Source organism: Pogona vitticeps, chromosome 3, assembly GCF_051106095.1.
Source record: "Pogona vitticeps strain Pit_001003342236 chromosome 3, PviZW2.1, whole genome shotgun sequence".
Lineage (NCBI taxonomy): Eukaryota > Metazoa > Chordata > Lepidosauria > Squamata > Agamidae > Pogona > Pogona vitticeps.
The window spans coordinates 241,288,645-241,311,893 of NC_135785.1; the positions used below are offsets into that span (position 1 = coordinate 241,288,645).

The 23,249-nt window shown below is 42.4% G+C and overlaps 1 protein-coding gene across 6 annotated transcripts in view; it reads left to right on the forward strand.

Moving 5' to 3' along the window:
- The window catches only part of ATP8A2 (ATPase phospholipid transporting 8A2), a 417,881-nt gene that overhangs the window by 37,678 nt on the left and 356,954 nt on the right, over positions 1–23,249 (forward strand). For 4 of the 6 annotated variants that reach the window (XM_020788593.3, XM_072993721.2, XM_072993722.2 and 1 more), the window contains exon 2: positions 5,159–5,303. In XM_020788593.3, the coding sequence (XP_020644252.1) occupies positions 5,159–5,303 (145 nt within the window). Of the gene's footprint in view, positions 1–4,744; positions 4,909–5,158; positions 5,304–23,249 lie in introns of those variants that run through there. The other 2 variants (XM_072993723.2, XM_078390019.1) reach the window with 2 other exon arrangements.

The window sequence follows — 23,249 nt, forward strand, 5'->3', positions numbered from 1 at the left end:
CAGCCACGAAATTAAAAGACACCTGCTTCTCGGGAGGAAAGCGAATACAAACCTAGACAACATGTTAAAAAGCAGAGACATCACCTTGCTGACAAAGGTCCGCATAGTCAAAGCTATGGTTTTTCCTGTAGTGATGTATGGAAGTGAGAGCTGGACCATAAAGAAGGCTGACCACTGAAGAATTGATGCTTTTGAACTGGAATGCTGGAGGAGACTCTTGAGAGTCCCCTGGACTTCAAAGGAGAACAAACCTATCCACTTTGCAGGAAATCAACCCTGAGTGCTCACTGGAAGGACAGATTCTGAAGCTGAAGCTCCAATACTTTGGCCATCTAATGAGAAGAGAAGACTCCCTGAAAAAGACCCTGATGTTGGGAAAGTGTGAAGGCAAGAGGAGACGGGGACGACAGAGGACAAGATGGTTGGACAGTGTCATCAAAGCTGCCAACATGAATTTGACCAAACTCTGGGAGGCAGTGGAAGACAGGAGGGCCTGGCGTGCTCTGTTCCATGGGGGTCACAAAAAGTCGGACATGACTAAACGACTAAACAACAGCAACAAAGGTCACTGAGTCCCACGGCTTAGTGAGACTAGAATCTGAATTTCCGTAACCTCAGTCTAGCTGTCACACTGGCTTTAAAGATTTTATACCTCAAAAACAACAAAAAAGAGGTACTTTCATGTACACATGTTTTTAAACTATGCGTATCCTATGGCAAACCTAATACTGTACAGTAGTGCCAGATTTTCCAGATGTACGTCTGTTTAAGTGGGCATACATATATAACTGGATTTAGTAAATGCTCTGGATAAAATAATTTGGGCTTTAATCCTATTGCTAATTCTAAGTAGAATAAATTGACATAATTGGTATGGTAAGTTAACCTATATGTAAATGCCAGTGATTCAATGGGTCTACTCTTGTTGGGACTAGCAATTGGATTTCAGGCTTGGTCTTATCAGCTTGAACTCCCATAATCAGTAGTAAAAGTTTTCATCACACAGTTGTAAACTATTATTATCAGAACTGTGTTTTCCTAAGCATGCAGGCAGGGTGATAGGGAGGATTCATCTAGAGCGGTTGGGCAGCTGGATCATGGGCCAAGCCATGCCAAACTCTGTGCATTCTACCAACAGAGGGTCAGAATCGGTTTTTACCCAAAATGGGACTTTATGTAGCAATTTAGCTGTCATACATTTGTGGCCACTAATACACCATGCCAAATTCAACACAACCTAGCTTGCATGATGACATACCTTTTGCATTAGAGATTTGACAAGTTACTTTTCTGGACTGTGCCTCCTAGAATCTCCTAGCCTGTATGGACACCACTAGGTGGGGGCATTCTGGATGCTGAACTTTCACAAGCTCTGCTTCCTACCACACCGCAATACCACCTCTCAGAGATTAATGTGTGTATCATTCCATTTATACTTACCACAAGTCAACACACTACTTCACATTTTGCTGAAGAATAGTTGGAATAATTTAAGCAAATTAATCATTTAGCACGCCACTATTCTCCACAAGCTAAGTGTCTGGTGTGCAATGTTGAATGGGTTAACACCTTCCAGGGACTGCAGCCCAAACTGTGAGCCTTCCTCAAATGGGTCTCATAACTGGGCCTAAAGGGGCAAAACTTAATTCTAGATTAAAAAAAGTTTCATTAAATACCACTTTCAATATCTTGCTTATTCACTTATTTTACAAACTTGGCCATCTAAATGTGAGTGAATTAAAAAGTCAACTGCAGATGTTATCTTTTCTGCCTTTTTCTTCTTGTTGTGCTCTTTTTGCTAGTATGGTATAATGCTTTTCTTCCTGATTTCAAAATACATGCTTATCCTGCTTCCTGCGGAAGGTTTACTTTATTGCTTGTACCTCCTGAAATGTCTTAAGTGGTGGTTGAGGCATTGGCAGGCCAGGAATGATTACAGGTTCATTTTGTGGTAAAACATTGCCTTTTCAGCAGCTATCAATCAAATCAAAGTGACAGTGAGCACATTTCCCTTCTTCTAGGCATATTTTCCCCTTTGAAGGCAAAAGTTTTGAAGGGCATAGCTTCTGCCCTTGTGAACTAGGGTCAAATTGAAGTGAGCAGAAGTTAATCAGCCTACCCTGGCAGTGTGCATTTGACAGCTACTTGGGAATCAATTGATCATGCTGCAGCATCCCTTGAATTTTGGCAGCCCAATGCTGCACATGATTGGGAATGTGTTATTTCTATTGAACATTACTCTTTCCCACTGAGTAATGGCCAGAATCGGCATTTACTAAATGCAAAGCTACAGTCCTCCATATGCTCACAAAGGCTTAAGCTCCACTAAACACAGCAGGGCTTATGTTTCAAGTAAGATACAGCAAAATATAGCAAAGCTATGAAAAGGGGGCTAGATTGACTTGTAAGACCGAAAAGGAGGACTAGATTATGTCACAGGGCAAGGCTCCACCAATACAATCCCTTCCCTTCTTCTGATATCAACTTTCCCTTTTCCCAATGTGACATCCTTTTTTTCCACAGAAAGATTATCTTCACACCTCTCTATTCAGCTTTCCCATTGGTAGCAGCAGGAGCTTCTACAGCACGGAAGCACCTCACTCTTGATCTTTATAACTGCATTGTAAAGCATGCACAACATTTTTGCCCAAACACCCTTGGTAGGTGTACACCAATGACTCTCTTTCCCCAACCCCTCCCGGATTTCTCTTTTAAATATTACCACAGATTTAGTAGAGGATTTAAGAAAAAAATTATTCAAATCACAATCTATCTGTGTCTTTCCTTTTATCAGGATATAGATTGCAGGTAGTACAACCTTAGGACTAAATCCAGTTACTAGTCCCAAACAGAGCAGACTCTGAATCAGTGGGATTTAAGTAAGCCTTTACTTATTGATCAGCCATTAATTCAATGGGTCTGTGGTCATTTGGACTACCAATTGAATCCGAGTCATAATATTTTTCCTTCAAGTGTAAAGGTTTATAGTATCTGTTTATAATTGCCTGTGGCAGCTTTCATGAACTTGGTGCCCCATCCAGATGTATTGTACTAGAGTTCTCATCATCTCCAGACAAAACAACCAATAGATCTGGAGGACATCAGGTTTGGGGCAGACTGCTGTATGACCTTGATAATTATAAGTGATGGCTGGGGGCTCTGTATCCAAAAGCAATCCTACCACCATTTGAAGATGAAGAAAAAATGGGAACAGCCTTGTCTGCAGTGTAAGGAACTGTAAAAGAATGAACTGCTCAGGAAAATCCTGGTACAATTTACAAAATCTTTCTTCGGATCCTGGCCAGAGTTGTCATACTGAATTTCCATGGAAACAAAGGCGGCCGAATGAAGCAACGGATAAGACTGTTGTCAGTACATTCGTAGCCAGGCCCACTTTCCCCCCAAAGTGCAAGAGTCTAGGGGTTGTGAATGGTGGAAAGGTCTTTCCCTGGTGGCAGCAGTGAGAGGGAAAGAATTTGGTTTGGTTTTCATTCTAGAGACTTTAAAGGTGCTGAATCTATTTGTGGGATAAGCTTCAGCACCTTGGATAGCTTCTGTGACGTTCAGGGTAAAACCAAAAACAGGTTCATCGCTTTCGTGAAATCAGAATCACCAATCAGAGGATCACCTTTTTAACCTTTGCCCTGGTGGCAAAGCATCCGGAGCTGATCCTGCACCCGAGCTGCAGTTTCGAGGGAAAGCTGATAGGAAAGGAATACAGATGCTGAGTTGTTTGTTCTTATTCCTGCACTCTGCGATATTAGTTTAATTGTCCCTCACTTCTTCAGTAGTACCAGCAAAGTAGGACTTTGGGACTGAAGTCCAGGGCTTTACTCAGCAGAGCAAGTTCACCGACAGCCAGTTCAGTTAAGGCAGCAAGGAAGAGCACACATACACAGAGAGGCACACTACTTAAACTATAAGGTGCAACATCTGAAATTATCTTGGTGCATTGCTGCTGTGCTTGAGGTATAAATTTGAACAGAAAATCGGTGGTTTGCAAATTCTGCCTACTTCAACAAGACAACCGTCCTAGCCTCCCCCTAGGTTGATTGTAGCTGAAGGCCAACCCTACCATGAGGCAGAGTGGGGTGTGTGTGTGTGTGTGTCTGTGTGTGTGTCTGTGTGTGTGTGTGTCAGACAGCAGATTTAGGGTGCCACTGAAGCTCAGCTTAGGAAGTTAATTTTAGGAAAAACAAGGATAACGCCATAGTGTAGCAACTCATAATTGAGCAGTGGCAGGATGATGCTCTGTGTCCTGAAGCATCTTCCTCCCTGTGCTCAGTCATGAACGGGTTCATCACACTACTGTTCTGAAAAGTAACTTCCCAGGTTTTGTAAAGAGGGGCAGAATTTTTTTAAAAAATCAATGTTATCATCATCATCATCTTCTGGGAAAGATCTTTATCTTTCGGGTCCGGGAATACCACGTGTGCCTTTGAGAGTCAGGCACCGGAGCACTGACCCTCCGTCACTAAAACGAAACCCTCTCCGACAGCCGTGGCAAGGCAACCGAGCCTTCGCCTCCACTCCGGGCTGCGGTCGCTGCCAATCAATAAAGGGGGTGGGCTCTCCGCCCGGCGCCGCCGCCGCTGCCGCTCGAGGGTGTGCCATTCTTTTGTTGTGTGCGTGGGTTTTTTTCCCCCCTTGGAACTTTGATTGCTATTTATGATTAGCCCGGCTGGGCGGGAGCGCGCGGCGAGGTGTGCGCCTCCTTCCCGTTGCCTCGTAGCCAGCCAGCCAGTCAGTCGGTCAGTCGGTCGGTTGGCTGCTTTGGGGTCCCCCCACACGCACACGCACACGCACACGAGGGCCGGGGTGAGAGGCACCGGCAAGGCGGAGCGCGAGAGCGGCAGGGGCGCCTCTTAGACCGGGGACCCCCCTCCTCATCCTCCTCATCCTTCCCTGGTGAGCCGCTCGGCAAAAGCGCGGGGGCTTGCGGGGGGCGGGAGCTGCCTGGGGAGGCGTCCACGGAGAGGGGCGCACGGAAGGGTTTGTGCCTCAGGCGGCGCGAGCGGGGGGGGGGAAGCTCCCTCCTTCTCCCTCGCTCCTCTGGGCCCCCGGCGGGGACTCCTTCTGCCCCCTCGGCTAACGGATTGCTCCCTTCTCTTCCCCCCCTCCTTCTCCCTCTCCACCCTTCGCTTCCCGCTCCCGACAGGACCCATTTGCTCTTCGTCGGGCTACAAGAAGGCGGATGATGAGATGTCCGGGGCCACGTCCTCTGCGGACCAGGAGGAGGCAGCAGCCCGCACCATTTACTTGAGCCAGCCCCAGCAGAGCAAGTTCACCGACAACCGGGTCAGGTAAGGGAGAGAGCGCGGGGACGGGCACGGGAGCGCGCCGCCTGGGAAAGCGCGGGAGCGAGCGAGCGAGCGCGGGAGGGAGGTGGGAGCCCAAAGTGGGCGGGTGCCTGGCAGGACGTGGATTTAGAGGCTGCAGACATTCCGGGCCAAGTAGTTCGTGGCAGCAGAGAATTCTGCTCCCAGGCCTTGGGCCCGGCCCGGCCCTACCGTTAGGCAACATGAAGCGGGAGCTGCTTTCGGGAGGGGGGGGCTGGGAGTCTTGGGGAAAGAGCAGGTTTGTTGTTATTTGCATGCTATTACTGTTATGCTTCGACTGCCAGGGAGGGCAGAGGTGCTCGTGAGAGGGGCGGATTTTTGCCTCAGGTGGCAATAGGACTCAACTGGCCTTGGGTGCCTCAAGGTGGTGGCGGGCATTCGCTGCTCTTTCTCAAGCAGAACAATGTACGCCCAATCCTGGCTTTCAGTCAGTAGTCTTGCCTCTCTAAAGGACTAACGTGAGAAGAGGATACCGTGTTTACTGTGGTGTGTTTTGAATGGGAAGAAGCTTAGATTCAGCCCTCAGGAGTGGCTTACTGGCAAGCCCTGTTTGGGCCCCCTCTGCTGCGACTTTAAATTGCAAACGGATAGTGTCTTTACTCAAGGGCCGAGTTTGCCTGCCACATTTCATCCCCAGATCTGTTTACTTTTTGTGTAGAAGGGGAAGCAGCAGCAAAGAGAAGACCATGTGTTAGCAACCAAAAGAAAGCTAGTAATCTGTGCTGATAAATGTCCATGCCAAACTGCTTTCCATCATTGTTTATACTATTGCTGCTAGGAAGGATTACCTTTTTTTTTGGTAAAGTGTTTTTGGTTGAATCTGATCCATGATGAAGTACTGCCTCCCTGAGCAACAACAATATACAATCAAGGGAGTGAGTAACAAGTCAGGGCAGGCAAGGACCCAGTGTGCTAATTCTGACCAGGGCAGTTAAGAAAGGAAGAGAAGGTCAGTGGCAGGTGATGGATAATAGGCTTTTAAGGCACAGGAGATTCATGCCAAAGCCAGTAACAGGTGGGATACAATAGTAAGAGATCAGTTACCAGTGATTGTACAGAGTTTCTCTCAGCAAGACCATTATGAGAGCTAATAAGAGACGGCTGTGTTTGCAGCTCCTGTAATGGGAAGCGATGGGGAGGGGAGATTAGAGAGACAGCAAACTTGATTTAGGATTCTCGCAGGATGCAGAATTGTCTCATGCACATAAAAATTAAAATGTGCAGGGTACTGCAATTATGCAATGCGTGACTGTTCCCCATCTCATGTGTTTCCAATTGCCATGTATGGGTATGAAAGCTGGACAGTAAAGAAAACTTGACAGGAAAAAAAACTGATTCATTTGAAGTGTGGTGCTGGAGGAGAGTATCTACCCTGGACTACGAGAAAGACATACAAGTGGTTTCTAGTTCAAATCAAGTCTGAACTATCCTTGGAGGCAAAAATGTTGAAGCTGAGACTGGCCTACTTTGGGCACATCATGAGAAGGCAGGATTCTCTGGAAAAGACAATAATGCAGGGAAAGGTGGGAGGCAGCAGGAAAAGAGAACATCTAAATACGAGATGTACTGACTCCTTCAAGGTACCACAGGTTCGAATCTGCTCATTCATAAGGTTGCCATACGTTGGAGGCGACTTGATAGCACGTGACAACAACAACTTTTCCTCTTAGGATTCTAAAGAATTGCCCCAAAAATGAAATAAAAATCTGTTCCCAAAATGGAACAGAGTTCTTCACACAGTGAATGGCTTCCTGCAACCACACCGCATGCTTCAAAGTGTATAGCGCCCTCTGACCATACACAGAACTAGTTTTAAAGGAACTTCTTTTTAAGTTGTGTATTCTGTAGAAAGAATAAACAAGCACCACCTGCAGTGTTGTGGCTCCACTTCTGTAGTGATGAAGACAGGGGAACCCCATTCCAGTTGAAAGAACTGAGTTCTTTGTTATAATGTAGACTGTATCCTAGAGATTGAGTCATGCTTCTCTCTCTCTCTCTCTCTCTCTCTCTCTCTCTCTCCCTCTCCCTCACACACACACACACACACACAAACACACACACACACACACACGAACACCTTTAAAAAAATTTAACCATGATAAATTTTGCCTAGTGGAGTCTGGTGTGCTGGGGCAGATGGATAGTGTCCCATTGGGATTCAGAGAGTCCAAAAATCACTTTCCCAAGCTCTGATTAGGAAGCTGCCTTATATTTGCCCAGCAAACCCAGCACGGCACAGTCTGAGAAGCAAGAGCCCTCCTAGGTCCCAGGCAGGAATTGTTTTCGCCCTCTGAATCCAAATCCTTTGGAGCATAAGATGCCAGGGACTGACATTTGCATAAAGCATTTGCAGCACACCACCGGCCTGTGCTGTTCTTAAATTCTTAAACCTACCATATTTGTGAATGTGATTGGGTTCCATTTTAAATTTTAACAACTGCTCATTTTGTGCAGGAAATATCACAGGAGACATCTTAACTCTTAACACCTTTGTCTTTATTATTTACATAAGGATCAGCACTGTTCATAGTTGGATCAAAAACACTTAACTCCGGCAATAAGCCATAACGGTCCGATACAAACTCGCGCCCAAAGTCTGTTGAACTCACAGGGGTGCTGGGCCAAACCTCTCCGTCTTGGTGGGTTTCTGGAGGGGTGCACTCCTCATTGCACAGGTGGTGCCGCAGCATGAGTGCTGGGCCCAATCTCCCTCAGATGGAGGAGTATTGTTTCTCTAATCGGGGTGTATCACCTGTTGTCCTCTTCCCTTCCCCTTTGGGAATACTATCACTGTCCACTCCAAAGTCTCATAATTTTGCCTCACTTGCCTCTTTAGGTGTAGGATCTGGCAGCAATCCCCCTAACTTCAGATTTGGAAAATCCCGCAATAGCTCCTGTTTTTTTTATTCTCTCATACTCCCGCGATCACTCCAGCTCTCTTTTATGTTCCCACTTGTCCAATTCTGCCTCAAACCGCCGCTCCCCCTGACTACTTATACTCTCCTCCCTCACGGTCAATTCTTGCTCCTCCCCTTCTGATTCTCGCTCTCCTCTACCAGGCATATTTACCCCTTCCCCCTTCTTTCAACTCTTTCCTTCTCCCCCTCCTCAGCCATGTTCACCTCTGAGTCTAATTCCACATCAATACTCTTCTGTTCCAATCCCCTTACTCCTTCCTCTGTCTCATGAGACTGCACACTCTCCTTTGGGCCTCCTTCACAGTAAGATATTTGTGAAAGTATTTCTGTTACAGATTTTTGTGCATAGCTATAATGTGGAAATGGGCTCTTTTAGTCTTGATAGTCAACAGAAACTCCAGTAAATTCGGTCATTTGCCATGAGTTCTGACAAAGCTAGAGCGATTGTTCCCTCTTTACATCTTTCTATTGCTTTCAGTGTAGCATATTTCAATTTCTCATTTGGGGGGTAGAGAGGGGTACTCAACACATGGTAAAACTTTGCTTTGGACAGGAATTTTTAAAACCTAAGACAGCGATGTAATATGTTGCTTGAAGGGCACCGAAGACCCTAATAAGTAACAAAGCCTTGGTCAACAAGATTGTTGTTTGATATTGCTATTGCACCAGTATCAGAAAATCATCAACAATTTGACAACAAAGCAACAAAGTGTCTCAGAATGATTTTTTTTACAGTTCTGTAAGAAAAGTTTGATACAGGGTGACTGCTCTGTGGTGCAGCATGAGATAGTCTTAAGTGGTGGATTGTGCATATGAAACAGTGCTGTAAGAGATGGGAACATATCAGGAGATCTGGACAAGAGACTGACAAGCACTAACTGCAAGAAAATTTTGTACTGTGTGGAGCACTGATGCTCACGATTCTGCTGACTCTATTCCCGTTCTTCTTGGATTTTCTTTTCCCTCGCTTCCTACAGTTGAGATTATGTAGCTATGTCCTTTATGTGTGTTATATGTGCATTACAGTGGACCCTCAACTTACAGACGGCTCGACTTACAGACTTTTCGAGTTACAAACTTCTCTGGCTGCAAAATTTAAGTTCGACTTGCAGCCGGAGAATCTACCTACAGACCAGAAAGAAACCAAAATGGAACAAAAATGGCCGGTTATGGGATTAATCGGTTTTCAATGCACTGTAGGTCAATGGAGACTCGACCTACAGACTTTTCGCCCTGCAGCCACCGTTCCAATATGGATTAATTCCGTAAGTAGAGAGTCCACTGTACATTAGTAGTTTTCCAGGAAAGGATTTCTGGTATTTCTTCAAGCTTGATACATTCTTCTTCTGTATGTGCTATTTTGTTTACTTAAATAATGACACTCAAATCCTAACAGTGCAATTGGAAGAAATAATGTTATCTTGGTGGTTGATGAGATGGAGCAAGTGTAGAGGGGAGACACATTTAAAATTGCTTCTAAAGAGATCTATATTGAGAATTTTGGCCTTCTCCTGCCCCCCTTATCTTTTGATCTTCTGTTGTAAGTTATTCTTTTTTATTTGCGCTTCTATGCTTCATGCATTCCTCCCTACCTTTCATGGAATTAGATGCTTCAGGCAAATATAAGGCTAAGACATTAGAAGCCATTGGGCTTTTCCAGATGAGTCTATAGACCACTGCTTGTATTGCTTTTACAGTTTGGTGTGAACCCAATTACAGCATCCACACATGTTTCTATTTTGATTGATCCATCCTGCCCTTTCCAGAGCTGTCCCACTCCTTTCTGACACAGAAGTAGGGACTTCTGTTCTTTTCATTTGATTTGGTGCACTACTAATTATCCCATTGTGTAGCTTGTGTGGATAGCTAGTTTGCACTCAAATGGAGCTCTGGGTGGCCTTAACTGAGGGGATAACCCTATGATGTATTAGGTGGGTTGTGACATTAAAAGGGAGGATGAAGAAACCTCCTTCTCTATTTTCATCTTTAAAGAAAAATTCCTAACTGATGCAGTGAAATTATAATACTGTACCATGCTACATTGATACACTGCTATTTTGATATTCCTCTAGCTTGGTAAAAAAAAAAAAGGGGGGGGAGTCGGCCCATTGAATGATGGCCATGGGGAAAGCCAGGGAAGAAAGTATAGTTGACTTCATGGATTTTGCCCCCACAAAGCAGAGCAGGCCCAGCAGAGCCCCAGCTGAGAAAAAAAGCAGGAAATGGGGGTTTACTTCCTTTCCATCTGCTCAACCTTCACCCCAGCATTCCCCCCCCCATGCTGCCATTGTCTTCCACTGCTGTTGCTGCTGCTTACTTACTCAGAAGTAAACCAGTGATCCAGAGACCTGTATGGAATGGAAGGGGTGGACCTTTCTCCAGTGTGAATGGAAGTATAGTTCAAGTGAGAGATAAAAATAGATTGCACTGAAGATAAGAACCTTTTAAGCACAAACCAAGCCTCTCCAAATTCACTGTCTGGACAGGCCCTTAGCGTCAGTAAGCATTTCTTTAGATCTTTTGGATAAAAGTGCTTTGCAGATCTTCTCAAATCTCTTCACTTTGCAAAGTCCCTAAGGCAGTTTATAAAAGATTTACCCTTCCTAAATGGTCCAGCAATGTTCACAGCTGGTCAGGGATTTGAAGGAACACAATGGCCATGAGTAGGGATGTGAGAAGCACTCACCCTACAAAACTCACCCCCTTTTTATCCCTGTATTTATTTTATGTTGGGTTGTGAGGTTTGTTTTTCTTTCCCGTGTTGGAGATCATAACAAATTTTTGTGCATTTTTCCTTTATGTGTAGTTTCTCTTCATTTTTGAAGAGCATTTCCATGAGGAAAAAAAACCAGAAATGTATGCTTAAGATTAAGCAGTATTGCATTGATGGATGTGCAGGTTCAGAGTTGTCTTCAGTGTACAGTGGTGCCTCGCTTAACGAGGATAATCCGTTCCAGCGAATTCACTGTAGAGCGAAATCCTCGTTAAGCGAAATAAAAAAGCCCATTGAAATGTATTGAAAACCCTTCAATGCATTCCAATGGGCTGAAAACTCACTGTCCAGCGAAGATCCTCCATAGGGGCAGCCATTTTCGGTGCCTGTAAAGTGAGGAATCCATCCTAGAAAACAGCGGGGGGGGGGCATTTTGTACACCCAGTGGCCATTTTGAAACCCAACAATCAGCTGTTTTTAGATTGTCGTAATGCGAAAATCAGTTCCCAAGGCAAGGAACTGATCATCGTGAAACGGATTTTTGCGATCGCAAAAACCTAATTGTCAAGCGATTTCCTCATTAAACGAGGCAATTGTTAAGTGAGGCACCACTACATCCTTAAAGCATTTCTTCTGTTCACCATGAAACTGAGCACTTGCAACAAACTCACTATCTAATAAATATATTCACTCATGCATTTTACCTAATACTGTATATGCAATTACGTAATTGATTAAAAATAGTGTTAGGGAACTGCCAGAGATCTGAGGGCTATATATGCCCACTCCTGGATGTGGGAGGGCTGCAGCTGCTTCAGCACCCCACATACCTTGGATCCTCACAACCTCCAGGGGCCATTTTTTAAAAAAATGTACAAATGTTTTGATGGAGACTGGTAGTCCAGGGATGTAGGGGTGGTTTCAAATATAACAAAGTTGCCTGCTATCCTGACTCTGTGTGTGTGTGTGTGTGTGTGTGTGTGTGTGTGTGTGTGTGTGTGTGTGTGTGTGTGTGTGTGTGTGTGTGTGTGTGTGTGTGTGTGTGTGTGTGTGTGTGTACGCACACACTGTTGTTTGCCCACCCCCGGACAAATGTGTGTTTTTGAACACATTTTAGCTGTTTGCAGTTTAAAATGTGTGCATAGTTCTGAGCATATGTTATTTTTCTGAAATGTTCTGTACGCCTTGTAAATGCACGAGTTCTTTAGTTGAGGGCATTTATTCTCACAATGAGTCTTGAGAGGCCTAAGATATTACTTTCATTGTGAAGGTTGAATCTAATTAAATTCTTTTCCATCCTATACAAAGGAAATCTTGATCTCAGAACTATCCCAGTATTTTCAAGAATGACCAGCAGTGCCTTTCCAAGGTTTTGAGTGGGGTTTTTTTTTTCTAGCTCTGTCTAACAATCCTGGGGTTTGAACTGGGATTTTACATGCAAAGCAAGTATTGTGGTGTTCAGCTACAGCTGTTCTTCTAGCCTAGCATGCTGTTCATTTTCTTGACATATGTAGAAAACTGGGTGATGACTTGGACATAAACTGAAAGGAAAGCCATTAAATTGGGTTTGACAGAGTTTGCATGTGTTTTGGAAGCTTCTGAACTTTGAGCTTCAACCAGATGCAAGAGGACTTTATGGAAGTGTAACAAGCTCTTAACATTTAGACCAGGAGAGTACTAACAGTCATTCTTGACAGGTGTTGGCAGACTCCTGCTCTTTCTTCTGTAGGGAAATAAAAGCAGCAAAAAAAAAAAAAAGCTAGATACCACATATAGAAGATTAAGAGGACATAGAAAGCATTCACACATTTCCCTAGGATGAGGAAATTTAAGATTTATGTTGTAACCAGCCAAACATTTTCCACACATTCCTCCATCACATTTGTTTCTGCTCTTTTGCAACTTAACAATAGTCTTGAAAACAGTGGCGTAATCATACATATGGTAATACAGGCCCTGGAATTCCATACCATCAGAATACTGTAGTTCTAGCAATCTTCATGTCTCTTACAGGAGCAGATCATTTGTAAAGCTTATGGCTTTTAATTGTGTACTCAAGACAAACTTACTACCAAAAGACTTTGGGTTCTTGTGGAAATACCTACTGGAGAATGCACCTTTCCTCCCAGCTACTATGACACTTGCAACTAAGCTCGAAATGGACAGAGACGGTGGGAGAGATGGCAACATCTTTGCCCAAGTCCTGGTGCATTCATGATAATACCTCTGGTTCCACTAGTGGGAAAAACAGGAAAAATCATCCCTGGCTAGGAATAGCAGTCAGGGTGGGAACAGGATTAGGTCTGTGGCCTTTGTGTTATCTGTTCCTGCTCAGTGTGTTCTACAGTACAATCTTACGCATGTCTATCAAGAATTAAGTCTAACTTAATTAAGTGGGATTAACTTCCATTCAGATGGTCATATGATCGTAGCCTCATCTACTTGTCTATAAGCCTTTGTTTTCCTTGATAAGAAATTTGGGGTTAAATAATATGTTACGTTACATGTGTACTACATAGGTCAATTAGTTTTCATGAAGGATAAATATGTGTGTGGCCCCAGTCTGGATAAGGCTCACTGTACATGGGTTATATAGGTTTTTTGGACAGTTTCACTCTCCTGTTCCCTGAAGAGGCTTAACAAGGGCATTGAAACCCTTCTTTTGGTGTTAGCAGCACTTGAATTTTAATGTAACATGTCGTTTAACCTTTAACAGGGATGGGAGATATGTTGGGTCAAATAGGATCCATATTGTCTGTGCTGAAGGAAGATGTAGCAACAAGAAGAAAAGGCAGGAAAATTAAGTTTCTGTTACAGAATGGATTTGGTTCCCTGAAAGATTTTAACATGGCTACATGTTTGAAAAAAAACGTGCTGATAAATGTTGGTCACAGTAGGAGACTTAGTTTTTCAAGAAAAATAGAAACTGAACAGGAGCTGAAAATATTAATCTTTGAAAATAATGGTGTTTTAGAAATGCATCAGTCTTTTTTACAAAGTAAAAAACAGACCTATTTTGGCTATTTTTATGATACATCTAAGAGCTTTACTGGCACCAGAGACATGCCTCATGTCCAGAAGTATCCTGGGAGCAAGCAGATGAATAAAGGAGTGTTACTTGCTTATTCTGGATTTGAAAGAGAAAGGCTGGATGTACACTTTACACTGATATGTGAACAGGATAATGTTGCACACAAAATTAATCAAACATGGACTTGAATGTAATTTTTATGCAATGAATAAGACTCTTTTTAAAAAGTGTTTGTAGATTGGCAATGATATAGTTTTATGAATTTATTTGCAAGGACATGAAACGTGTATTTATCATGGGCTGCCAGGCCCTGTTAGGCTGATTCTGCAAATGGAAACATAAGATCAAGCTAATTGGTCCAAAGGCCAGTTTAAACCAGCATTCTGTTTCCACAATGACGCCTCCAAGCAAGTTTTGAGAACATTGGAGCCTTCCAACTCTTGTTTTCTGATATGGGGTATGGAGATGCCTGCTACCTTTGAAACTGGAGGCTGTATTAAGCCATCAAGTCTAGGTGCCATTGATACTATTCTGTATCAGTTTATCTAATTATACTCTAAAGCCAAACAGAGCAGTGTCGCCATAACATCTAGTTTGGCTAGGTGATGTGCAAAGAAGTGCTTCCTTCTGACATTACAGGTGTGCAGGTTTATGATTTTAGACTACAATTCCCACAAAGCCTCAGGCATAATGGCCAGTGTACATGTTGCTTTGGGAATTCTGGCAGCTGTAGTCCACACACATTAATTTGTACAGCTTTGTGTCCCACAATATATTTGTAAGATTTTTCTCAGGCCTTGGTATTATGACAGCAATAAAGAAACTCAGAAAGAGAGATTATCTTGTGTGTTTGCATAGTTAAGTCTTCAAGCTTATCATGTGTGTTGCATACCTAAAATTCACAGATATTAGGAGTGATTGTCCTGATATGTAACTTGAATTGTGGGCAAGAAGCTACTGTTAGTACAGAATGTACAGATAGAATGGTTTCCTACAGGCAAAGGTGTTAGTCAAGAGTGCATTTTATCCCCTTACGTGTTCAGTCCATATACAGAGCACATCATATGTAAAGCCAGACTAGACTCGGATGAAGGAGAGTGAAAATTGTTGGAAGAAACATCAATACAGTGGTGCCTCGCTTAACGAGTGCACCGTATAGCGATGTTTCCGTATAGCGATCCCTTTTTCGGGATCGCTATACGGAAACATACCCGATCTTCGCAATGGGGAAAACCCGCATTGTGAAGATCGGGTATTGCGGCGGCCATTTTGGAGCCGCCGAACAGCTGTTCGGCGGCTCCAAAATGGCCGCCGGAAGCCCGGAAATGGCTGCCGGCAGCCGTTTTCACGCCGTGCCCTCGCTTAGCGAGGGCGCGAAAATGGCTGCCGGTAATTGGAATCCTCGCTGAACGGGTAAGTAAGAAAGGTATTGGAACAAATACATTTTCCCTACCCGTTTAGCGACGATTCCGCATAGCGAAGGTTAATCCGGAACAGATTAACCTCGCTATGCGGGGCACCACTGTAATTTAAAATATGCAGATTATACTATCCTAGTAATAGAAAGCAGCAATGACCTGAAATGACTTAGTGAAAGAAGAAAGTGCCAAAGCAGGGCTGCAGTTGAACGTTAAAAAGACGAAAATGATGATTATAGAAAAACTACACAACGTTAGTGTTGACGATGAAGAAATTGAAATAGAGATTTTGTATACCTTGGTTCAATCATCAATCCAAATGGAGACTGCTGCCAAGAAATCAGAAGACTGAGACTAGGAAGGGCAGCAAAGAAAGAATTAGAAAACATCATCAACTGTAAGGATGTGTCATTGGAGATCAAGACCAAGATTATTCACACTCTTATATTTCCCATCACTGTGTATGAGTGTGAAAGCTGGACAGTAAAAAAAGCTGACACAGAAAAATTGTTTGTTTGTAATAAGGTGCTGGAGGAGAACTAACTGATATTGGAGTTTGCAAATATTTGCAACAGTACAAATGATGAAGCAAAATAATATTTGTTCCCACAACTTATGGCTGAAAAGACCTTGTACTAGACATGAAAAATTTCAGTCAAAATCCTTTTTAAAACGCATTGAGAAGATTTTTTAAAAATAACTATAAAATATTATTCTTTTCTTCTAAAAAGTAACTTTGTAACTATGTGTTGCATTACTTGTTACAAAAAGTAGTCAGTTATATGTAACTAAATGAGTTGTAGCTCATTGGTTTCAAACTGTGCTTTCATGCCAGGCAACAAATTAGCTTCAGCTGTTGGTATTTGTAGTAAGAAGAGTAACCTTGAGGTTTCTAATTTAAAAAAAAACTGCCTTTGACATTTTTATGCTAATTTAAAAAAACAAAACAAAACCAAACTTTGGACTAGCAAGTTTTGTTTGACACGAGCCAGATAGGTAGAGACTGTTTCTCAAAATATTTTCCAGATAAAATCTGTTAGTCTTTAAATACAAAAAACACTTTTTGTTCTTTTTGCTTCAGTAAACCATATTTGGAAAAGATAAATCTGGTGACTGAATAACACATGGAGCCAAAGTAAAGAGCCACCTGTGACTGGTTTTCTTATAGGATGTGTGATGCAGGGATTAGCTGTGTGAAAAGATTAATATTACAATGCAAGAACTAAAGCTTATTTAAATTCGTTTTTTAGTGTTAGCTCTGGATTATATGAAATGATGTGTTTTGTTTCCCCGTCTCTCCCTTTTCATTTGTAAAATAGGATGTGGGAGTTATTTTGCTTGAAATCTAGTTGAAGTCATTCAAAATAATCACTGTGGTGTTATGAATAAGGATGCACTGTCAAAGCTTTATTGATGAGATACAGAGAGATACACAGACAGGATCTAAACGTCAGTACGGTAGTGCCTCGATTTACGAACATCCCTACTGACAACCATTTCAAGTTATGACCAGCTCTTGCTGCAAAATTTTGCTTCTACTTGTGACTGGAGCTTCCACTTATGAACAGAAAAAGGCAGGGGAAAAAGGCGGGAAATTCAAATTGCTAACTGTAGGTGGTGACGAGGCTGCTTCTTTGCAGCTCTTTCGCCCCAGCAGTTAGAGAGTGTGCATTGGAGCTGCCTCCTTCTGCTTCTGAGAGCATGTGTGTATGTGTATCCAGGGAGGCTTTGGGCTGTAAGGTAAGGTGCTATTTTCTACTTTTAAAAAATTGTTCTAGGTGTTTTTGCAGTGTGGTTTTGAGCTGGGGTTTATGTTTCTGTGCTGTGATGGATCTTGGGGGCTTTGTTTGGTTTTTGGTTTTCCCCCATTTCTGATGGGTCTTGGGGGGTTTGGTTGCTTTTTGGCGGGTTTTCCCCATTTCTGATAGGTCTTGGGGGTTTGTTTGTTTTTTCTTTGCTTTTTCCTCCCCCATTTCCGATGGGTCTTGGGATTTTTTGTTGCTTTTGGGGGAGTTCCCAGTTTCTGATGGGTCCTGCATGCTTCCCTTGCTTTTTACTTTGTTTTCTTTGCATTTCCAACCTGCCCCCTTTGTTCTCTATGCAATTCTGATCTGCTCCATTTGTTTTCTGTGCATTTTCAATGGGTCTTGCACGCTTTATTGCTTTTCTTTTTTTCTCCCCCCTTCAGCTGGAACTCAATAATCACATTTTCAACCATTTCGACCATTTACAACCATTTCGAGTCCGTCTTCTGGAATGGATTATGGTTGTAAGTGGAATCATCACTGTAAAGCTAAAGATCTGGTGACCTTAAGTATGATGTTCTTGACTATATGAATGACTGGGCAGAGAAATTAACAGACAGTTTTTTTAAAGACAGTGTTAACCTAGTGTCACTTCACAGAACTCAACACTAAGTGTAGTACTTCTCAATGCTAGCTGCACGATTGTATACAGATCTAAGAAGATAAAGGGAGCTCCTGAATTTTCTAACTTGGATCCTTCCTCCAGAGCACAGTATTGAGGAGCCTCTTATAAAACACATCCATGGAATGGACGGAGGATCCATTAGTCATTCAGCCCCACTCTCTCCTTCCCTACTTTGTCTACAAGAGTGGTTTTTTATGCTTAACGCCAGGCTGTCTGTCTTTCCAAAACTGAAGTTCCCACAGAGCATTATACTACTTAAGATTCAACTTTGGTTGCTTTAGATGTGGGAAGGCCATTTAGCCTCAGGAAACAGTGAAACTAGTCTGAACATGCCTGTTGTTACCTGATTTTTGACCTTCAGCTCAATGTGATGTACTTCATAGGTAAAGCTCAGTGCACGATCAATATTAAATGTAGAATTTAGCTTCTTTAGTACGTCTCCAAAATCCAAGCTAACTAGTCCTTAGAGCAATGGTTCCCAGCCTTGGGTCCCCAGATATTCTTGGACTAAAACTTTCAGAAGTCTTCACTACTCGCCAGACACTGTCTTTTAAAAAAAATTCTGGGAGTTGTAGTCCAAGAATATCTGGGGATCTGAGGTTGGAAACCACTGCCTTAAGAGTGTCAAAATATTATTTATTGATTTGATTTCTACCCCAACTTTTTCTCTGAAGAGGGAGACTGAAAATGATTTAGGTAACTAGCTGAAACTTCAGCACCAAAAGTAATGGTAAATAAATACAGAATTTTAATTTTTTATACAATATATTTTTAAAAGGGACGTGGTGGCGCTGTGGGCTAAACCGCAGAAGCCTGTGCTGCAGCGTCAGAAGACCAAGCAGTCGTAAGATCGAATCCACACGACGGAGTGAGCGCCCGTCGCTTGTCCCAGCTCCCGCCAACCTAGCAGTTCGAAAGCATGCAAATGCAAGTAGATAAATAGGGACCACTTCGGTGGGAAGGTAACAGCGTTCCGTGTCTAAGTCGCACTGGCCATGTGACCACGGAAGATTGTCTTTGGACAAAACGCTGGCTCTATGGCTTGGAAACGGGGATGAGTACTGCCCCCTAGAGTCGAACACGACTGGACAAAAATTGTCAAGGGGAACCTTTACCTTTACCTATACAATATATTGATCTTCTGTATGGAGAGGAAATCAACCACAGTATGCAGAATGTATTAAGCATAGTAGTCAAAATAACAAACAAACAAACAAACAAAAAGAAAAAGGGGGAGAGGTTTAATCTGCTTAAGTTGAATAGTTTTTGTAGATCCTTATCCTCTTGGCACACCATCTGATTTGGCAGCAAACGTTAATTATTTTAATAGACTGTACACATTGCTCAGCTTCTAGGCATGGCATTTCAGAGTTCTTTCTTTGTATGTTGTTGGTAACTGGAATGCTAATTCAGAAATGTGTGATAATATTGCTGTATTTTCTGAAATTGCATCTTTCTACACCTCTAGGTTACTTACCTGCAGCCTGGGAAGAACAGAATCTTCATGTGTTTAGCTGCTAATCCCTCTTTAAAATGGTGTCTAGCATTGTCTACAGGGTGTTTGTGCTGTTCTCATATAGTTTTTTTTAATTACCCCTCTTGACAAACCACACCTTATTAAAAGATTAATTTTCAGTGGCTTGCTTTTCACCAAAGAAAGGTCTTGTGGATTTTAGAAGGTGATTTCCTTGTCAACATTTAAGAGGATTGTAAACTCATAAGGTTTGGCTGAGGGCCCAGTCAATGAACTCAACAAAACTCAACCCATTTTCTTCTTCTTCAAGGGTCAGGCTTAAATGCATTCCTTTGATAATAAGTTTATATCACCATTGGCAGAAGGACAACTGGACCAGAATGCCTGGACCACAGAAATAAATGCAGGGAAACTTGTAGAATCAGATGCATTGCTTTGAAAGCACCTTCACATTGTTGCATTGGGTATTTCTGTCCCTGTGTAATGAAAGATAACTGCCTGTGCTGGATAGGGGGATTTTGGGAGTTGGAATCCATTAAATAAATTTTTTGAGCTCTGAACCAGCTGGAGAGGGATGGTGATGTCTGACTTTCAGGGCGGGCAGTGAATACACTCTGGTTTTAGTCCCTACTTTACAGGAGCTGCTGAAGGTGCAGAACTCTATCTGCCCAATAGATCCAGCATTTTAGATAGCTTATTTAAAGTTGAGATTAAACCCCAGAGTGAATCCACTACTATTTGCAAAATTTGGAGTCATGAACCTGCATGGAGTTGTATGTTGCAACTTTTCCCTAGTGTGTTCTTCCTTGATATGCTCATAAGTGTCAACACGTTGTTTGCAACTATGTTTTTCTACTTCTCCTCCCCTGTTAGTAAATTGGATGGGAAAATAAGGATCAGGACTGCAGCATGTGGATTGTCAACCCTTTCAACCCAAATCCCACCCCCTAAAGCTGAGTTTTCTCCCATCACCCATTTTTGTGGCTGCCAGTTGGTCTCTTTATTGTGTTTATATCTTGGTGTTATTGCCACGCACACACTATTTCCCATTGTATGTAGGTGGGCTGAAAAATAGTGACTGTCTCAAAGTCACCCAATAATTTGTACCCTGGAAATTCAAACTTGGCTTTTCTTAGACCTGGCGTATCACTGGCTTTGAAGCATACATGGCTTGACATCTCTGACTTTGCCCAACTGCTTTGACTCTAGAAATTTTCTTAATTTAATCTTGTTTAATTATATCCCACCTTTTTGGACATTCTGTTCAGATTCCAACATCAACTGCTTTAATCCAGCCCTGATTCTGCCACATTTTTGATTCCCTGGGTCTGATTTTAGACATCATCCATTCCTTTTTACCAGATTGTTTTCAAGGCAAACAATAAATAAACAGATCATTCTAGTTTCCTGTAGAGCATATTTATTACTATCTTTGTACATTAATTTTTCTTTGTAAATTCAAGCTCAGTATTGCCCATCGGCAGGAGGAGTGAAGCCTAGCAGAGGCAAATTGCTGTAAAATAACATTTTATTGCTTAGATTTCTATTTAGTTCAAGAACAAAACAAGACTACATACTGCCTTTTATCAGCATACTTTCTTAAATGAAAACATTTATAGATTGAGTTTTCCCCAAAGTTGCTTTGTATGCTGTTCAGTGTGGTTGCCACCCTTTATAAAGTGCATACTTAAGAGTACAAAACCAGTAATTTTAAATCCACATTTTTGCTTCTTTCCTCCTGTTAAATTCCATATATGAATTATGGTGTTGTTTTTTTCATCCCTCAACAGTTCTGCAAACATTGTTCTTTTGAATTCCATTAAAATCCAGCTTTATGCTTTGCGCTCTCTTTGTTTTCTTCTTTTGGAAAACAACATAAGCTATTGGCAAGGATAATGAAATTTTCTGTCGGGTAGCAAAGCAGGACTAAATGGCATTTATTGTTTGATCAGTCAATACTTGATGATTCTCAATTGAGAGGATTTCTGTGAGTTACAAGAGACCAGACATTTGCAGTAGAATTCTGGGCTATGTTTCTTCGCCTGGAACCACACTATTTTTTTTAAAAAGATTCTTTACAAAAGTTGCCCACACTATATCTAGGGATGTTTTTATGTTTCAGCCTCTGGATATACTCTAACACAGTGCTTCCTACCCTTGGGTAATCCAGGTGTTTTTGGACTGGAATTCCAAGAAACTTTCACCACCAGCTGAGCTGGCCAGGGCTTCTGGGAGTTGCAGTCTAAGAATATATGAGTTACTATTGCTGTAACAGATACTTTGCAAACTCTTGCATTGTGTTTGCAAGTGATCATTTCTTATCACTGTCACCCACAAGGCTAGTATCTTACTGTCTGAGTGCAGAGTGAAAGAGCAATCACCCATTCATTGCACAACTGATATTACAATCACTTTGAAAAGACACGCATCTGACGCCTGCCTGAACAGGGGCCCTGCCTACATGGCTACCCACTCACTCCATATTTAGGCAGCGGAATACTGGCCCAGATGTTCAATTTTAGGCTTATATACTGTAGAGCAGTGGTTCTTAACCTTTTTGAAAGAAACGCCCCTTGAGCCATTGAGGAACTTATCATCGCCCCCCTCCCTGAGGTGATGATATCTTACCTACCTACCTACCTACCTACCTACCTACCTACCTACCTACCTACCTACCTACCTACCTACCTACCTACCTACCTAGTCTCCCTCCCCACCTGGGTGCGAGGCAGCACTTCACGGGGCGAGGATGAGAACCCAAGAGACCCTTTCCTTCTACCCGATCCACACTCAGTGCTCCCCTAAAGGAGAAAGGTGAGATGTGGCAGGTAGAAAGAGCTGGATCATATGGCAGCAGCAGAAGCACCGGATCTACTGCCAGCACTGCGGCTGCAGTCACCTTCACAGGTTTGGCTCACTCCAGCGCCCCCCTACTGCCCCCTTCTGTTCTTTCGCCCTCACACCGCCCCTTTTCGTTCTACCGCCCCCCTGAAAAATGAAATTGCCCCCTGGGGGGCATTATTGCCCACGTTAAGAACCACTGCTGTAGAGTTACTCCCATTAAAATCAGGGATAGCCAATATGGGAAATTTTTTTAACTATGAAAAAGTAATTTTCTCTACCTTTCTTAAGGATTCAAATAACACTAAATATGTTTAGGATTTTGTGTTTAGGGTAAGGCAAAATGGTGCATCTGCAATTTGGATGTTACTGATGGAGATGTTTGAAGCATTGGCTTAAAAAAATTGGTGCAAATTTTCCCAATTTCCATCTCCCTGATTAATGCTATACAGTGACTTTTGTACATTCTGAAATGTCCTGTTGCAATTCTCAACAAGAAACAAAACCACAAGAAAAAAAATATAAATGCAGGTTTTGGTAAAGAACAATTGAGGAAACGTTTAATGAGTTTTATGTATGTTTTTTTAAAATCATACAATATGGATTTAGAATATAAGAGATATTTTGTCCATTGTTGATTGCCCTAAATCACTCTAGGCAATGGCAGTACAGTACTTATATTGATGTGTGCCAGCTTACCATGTGGTTCAGAAAATGTCCATCATGCTATTTCAGAGCATTTCTTTGGAACCATTTGCAGTGGCGTGAGCAAAGTCACAGCAAGGTGTAGCATGTATATCTCTTAATACAGCTGCTGCTGCATGGCGCAGTACAGTGTAGCCTGAATGTGTTGAGTGTGGCACAATATATTGCAAATTTATTCTTGAGCATTTTTGAGAGTAATGTTGAGTCAGGCAGCAAAATACTTAGAAGGCTCTTGGCTAATGTTCTTTGGAAATATGTCCATATGGTGTTATGCCACTGATCTCCAGTGCAACTTACATTGTAAATGACTCACTGTTGAAAATGTGTCAGAAATATTTTGATTTCTCACCCCCATCCCACTTTGCAATCATCTGTGGAAT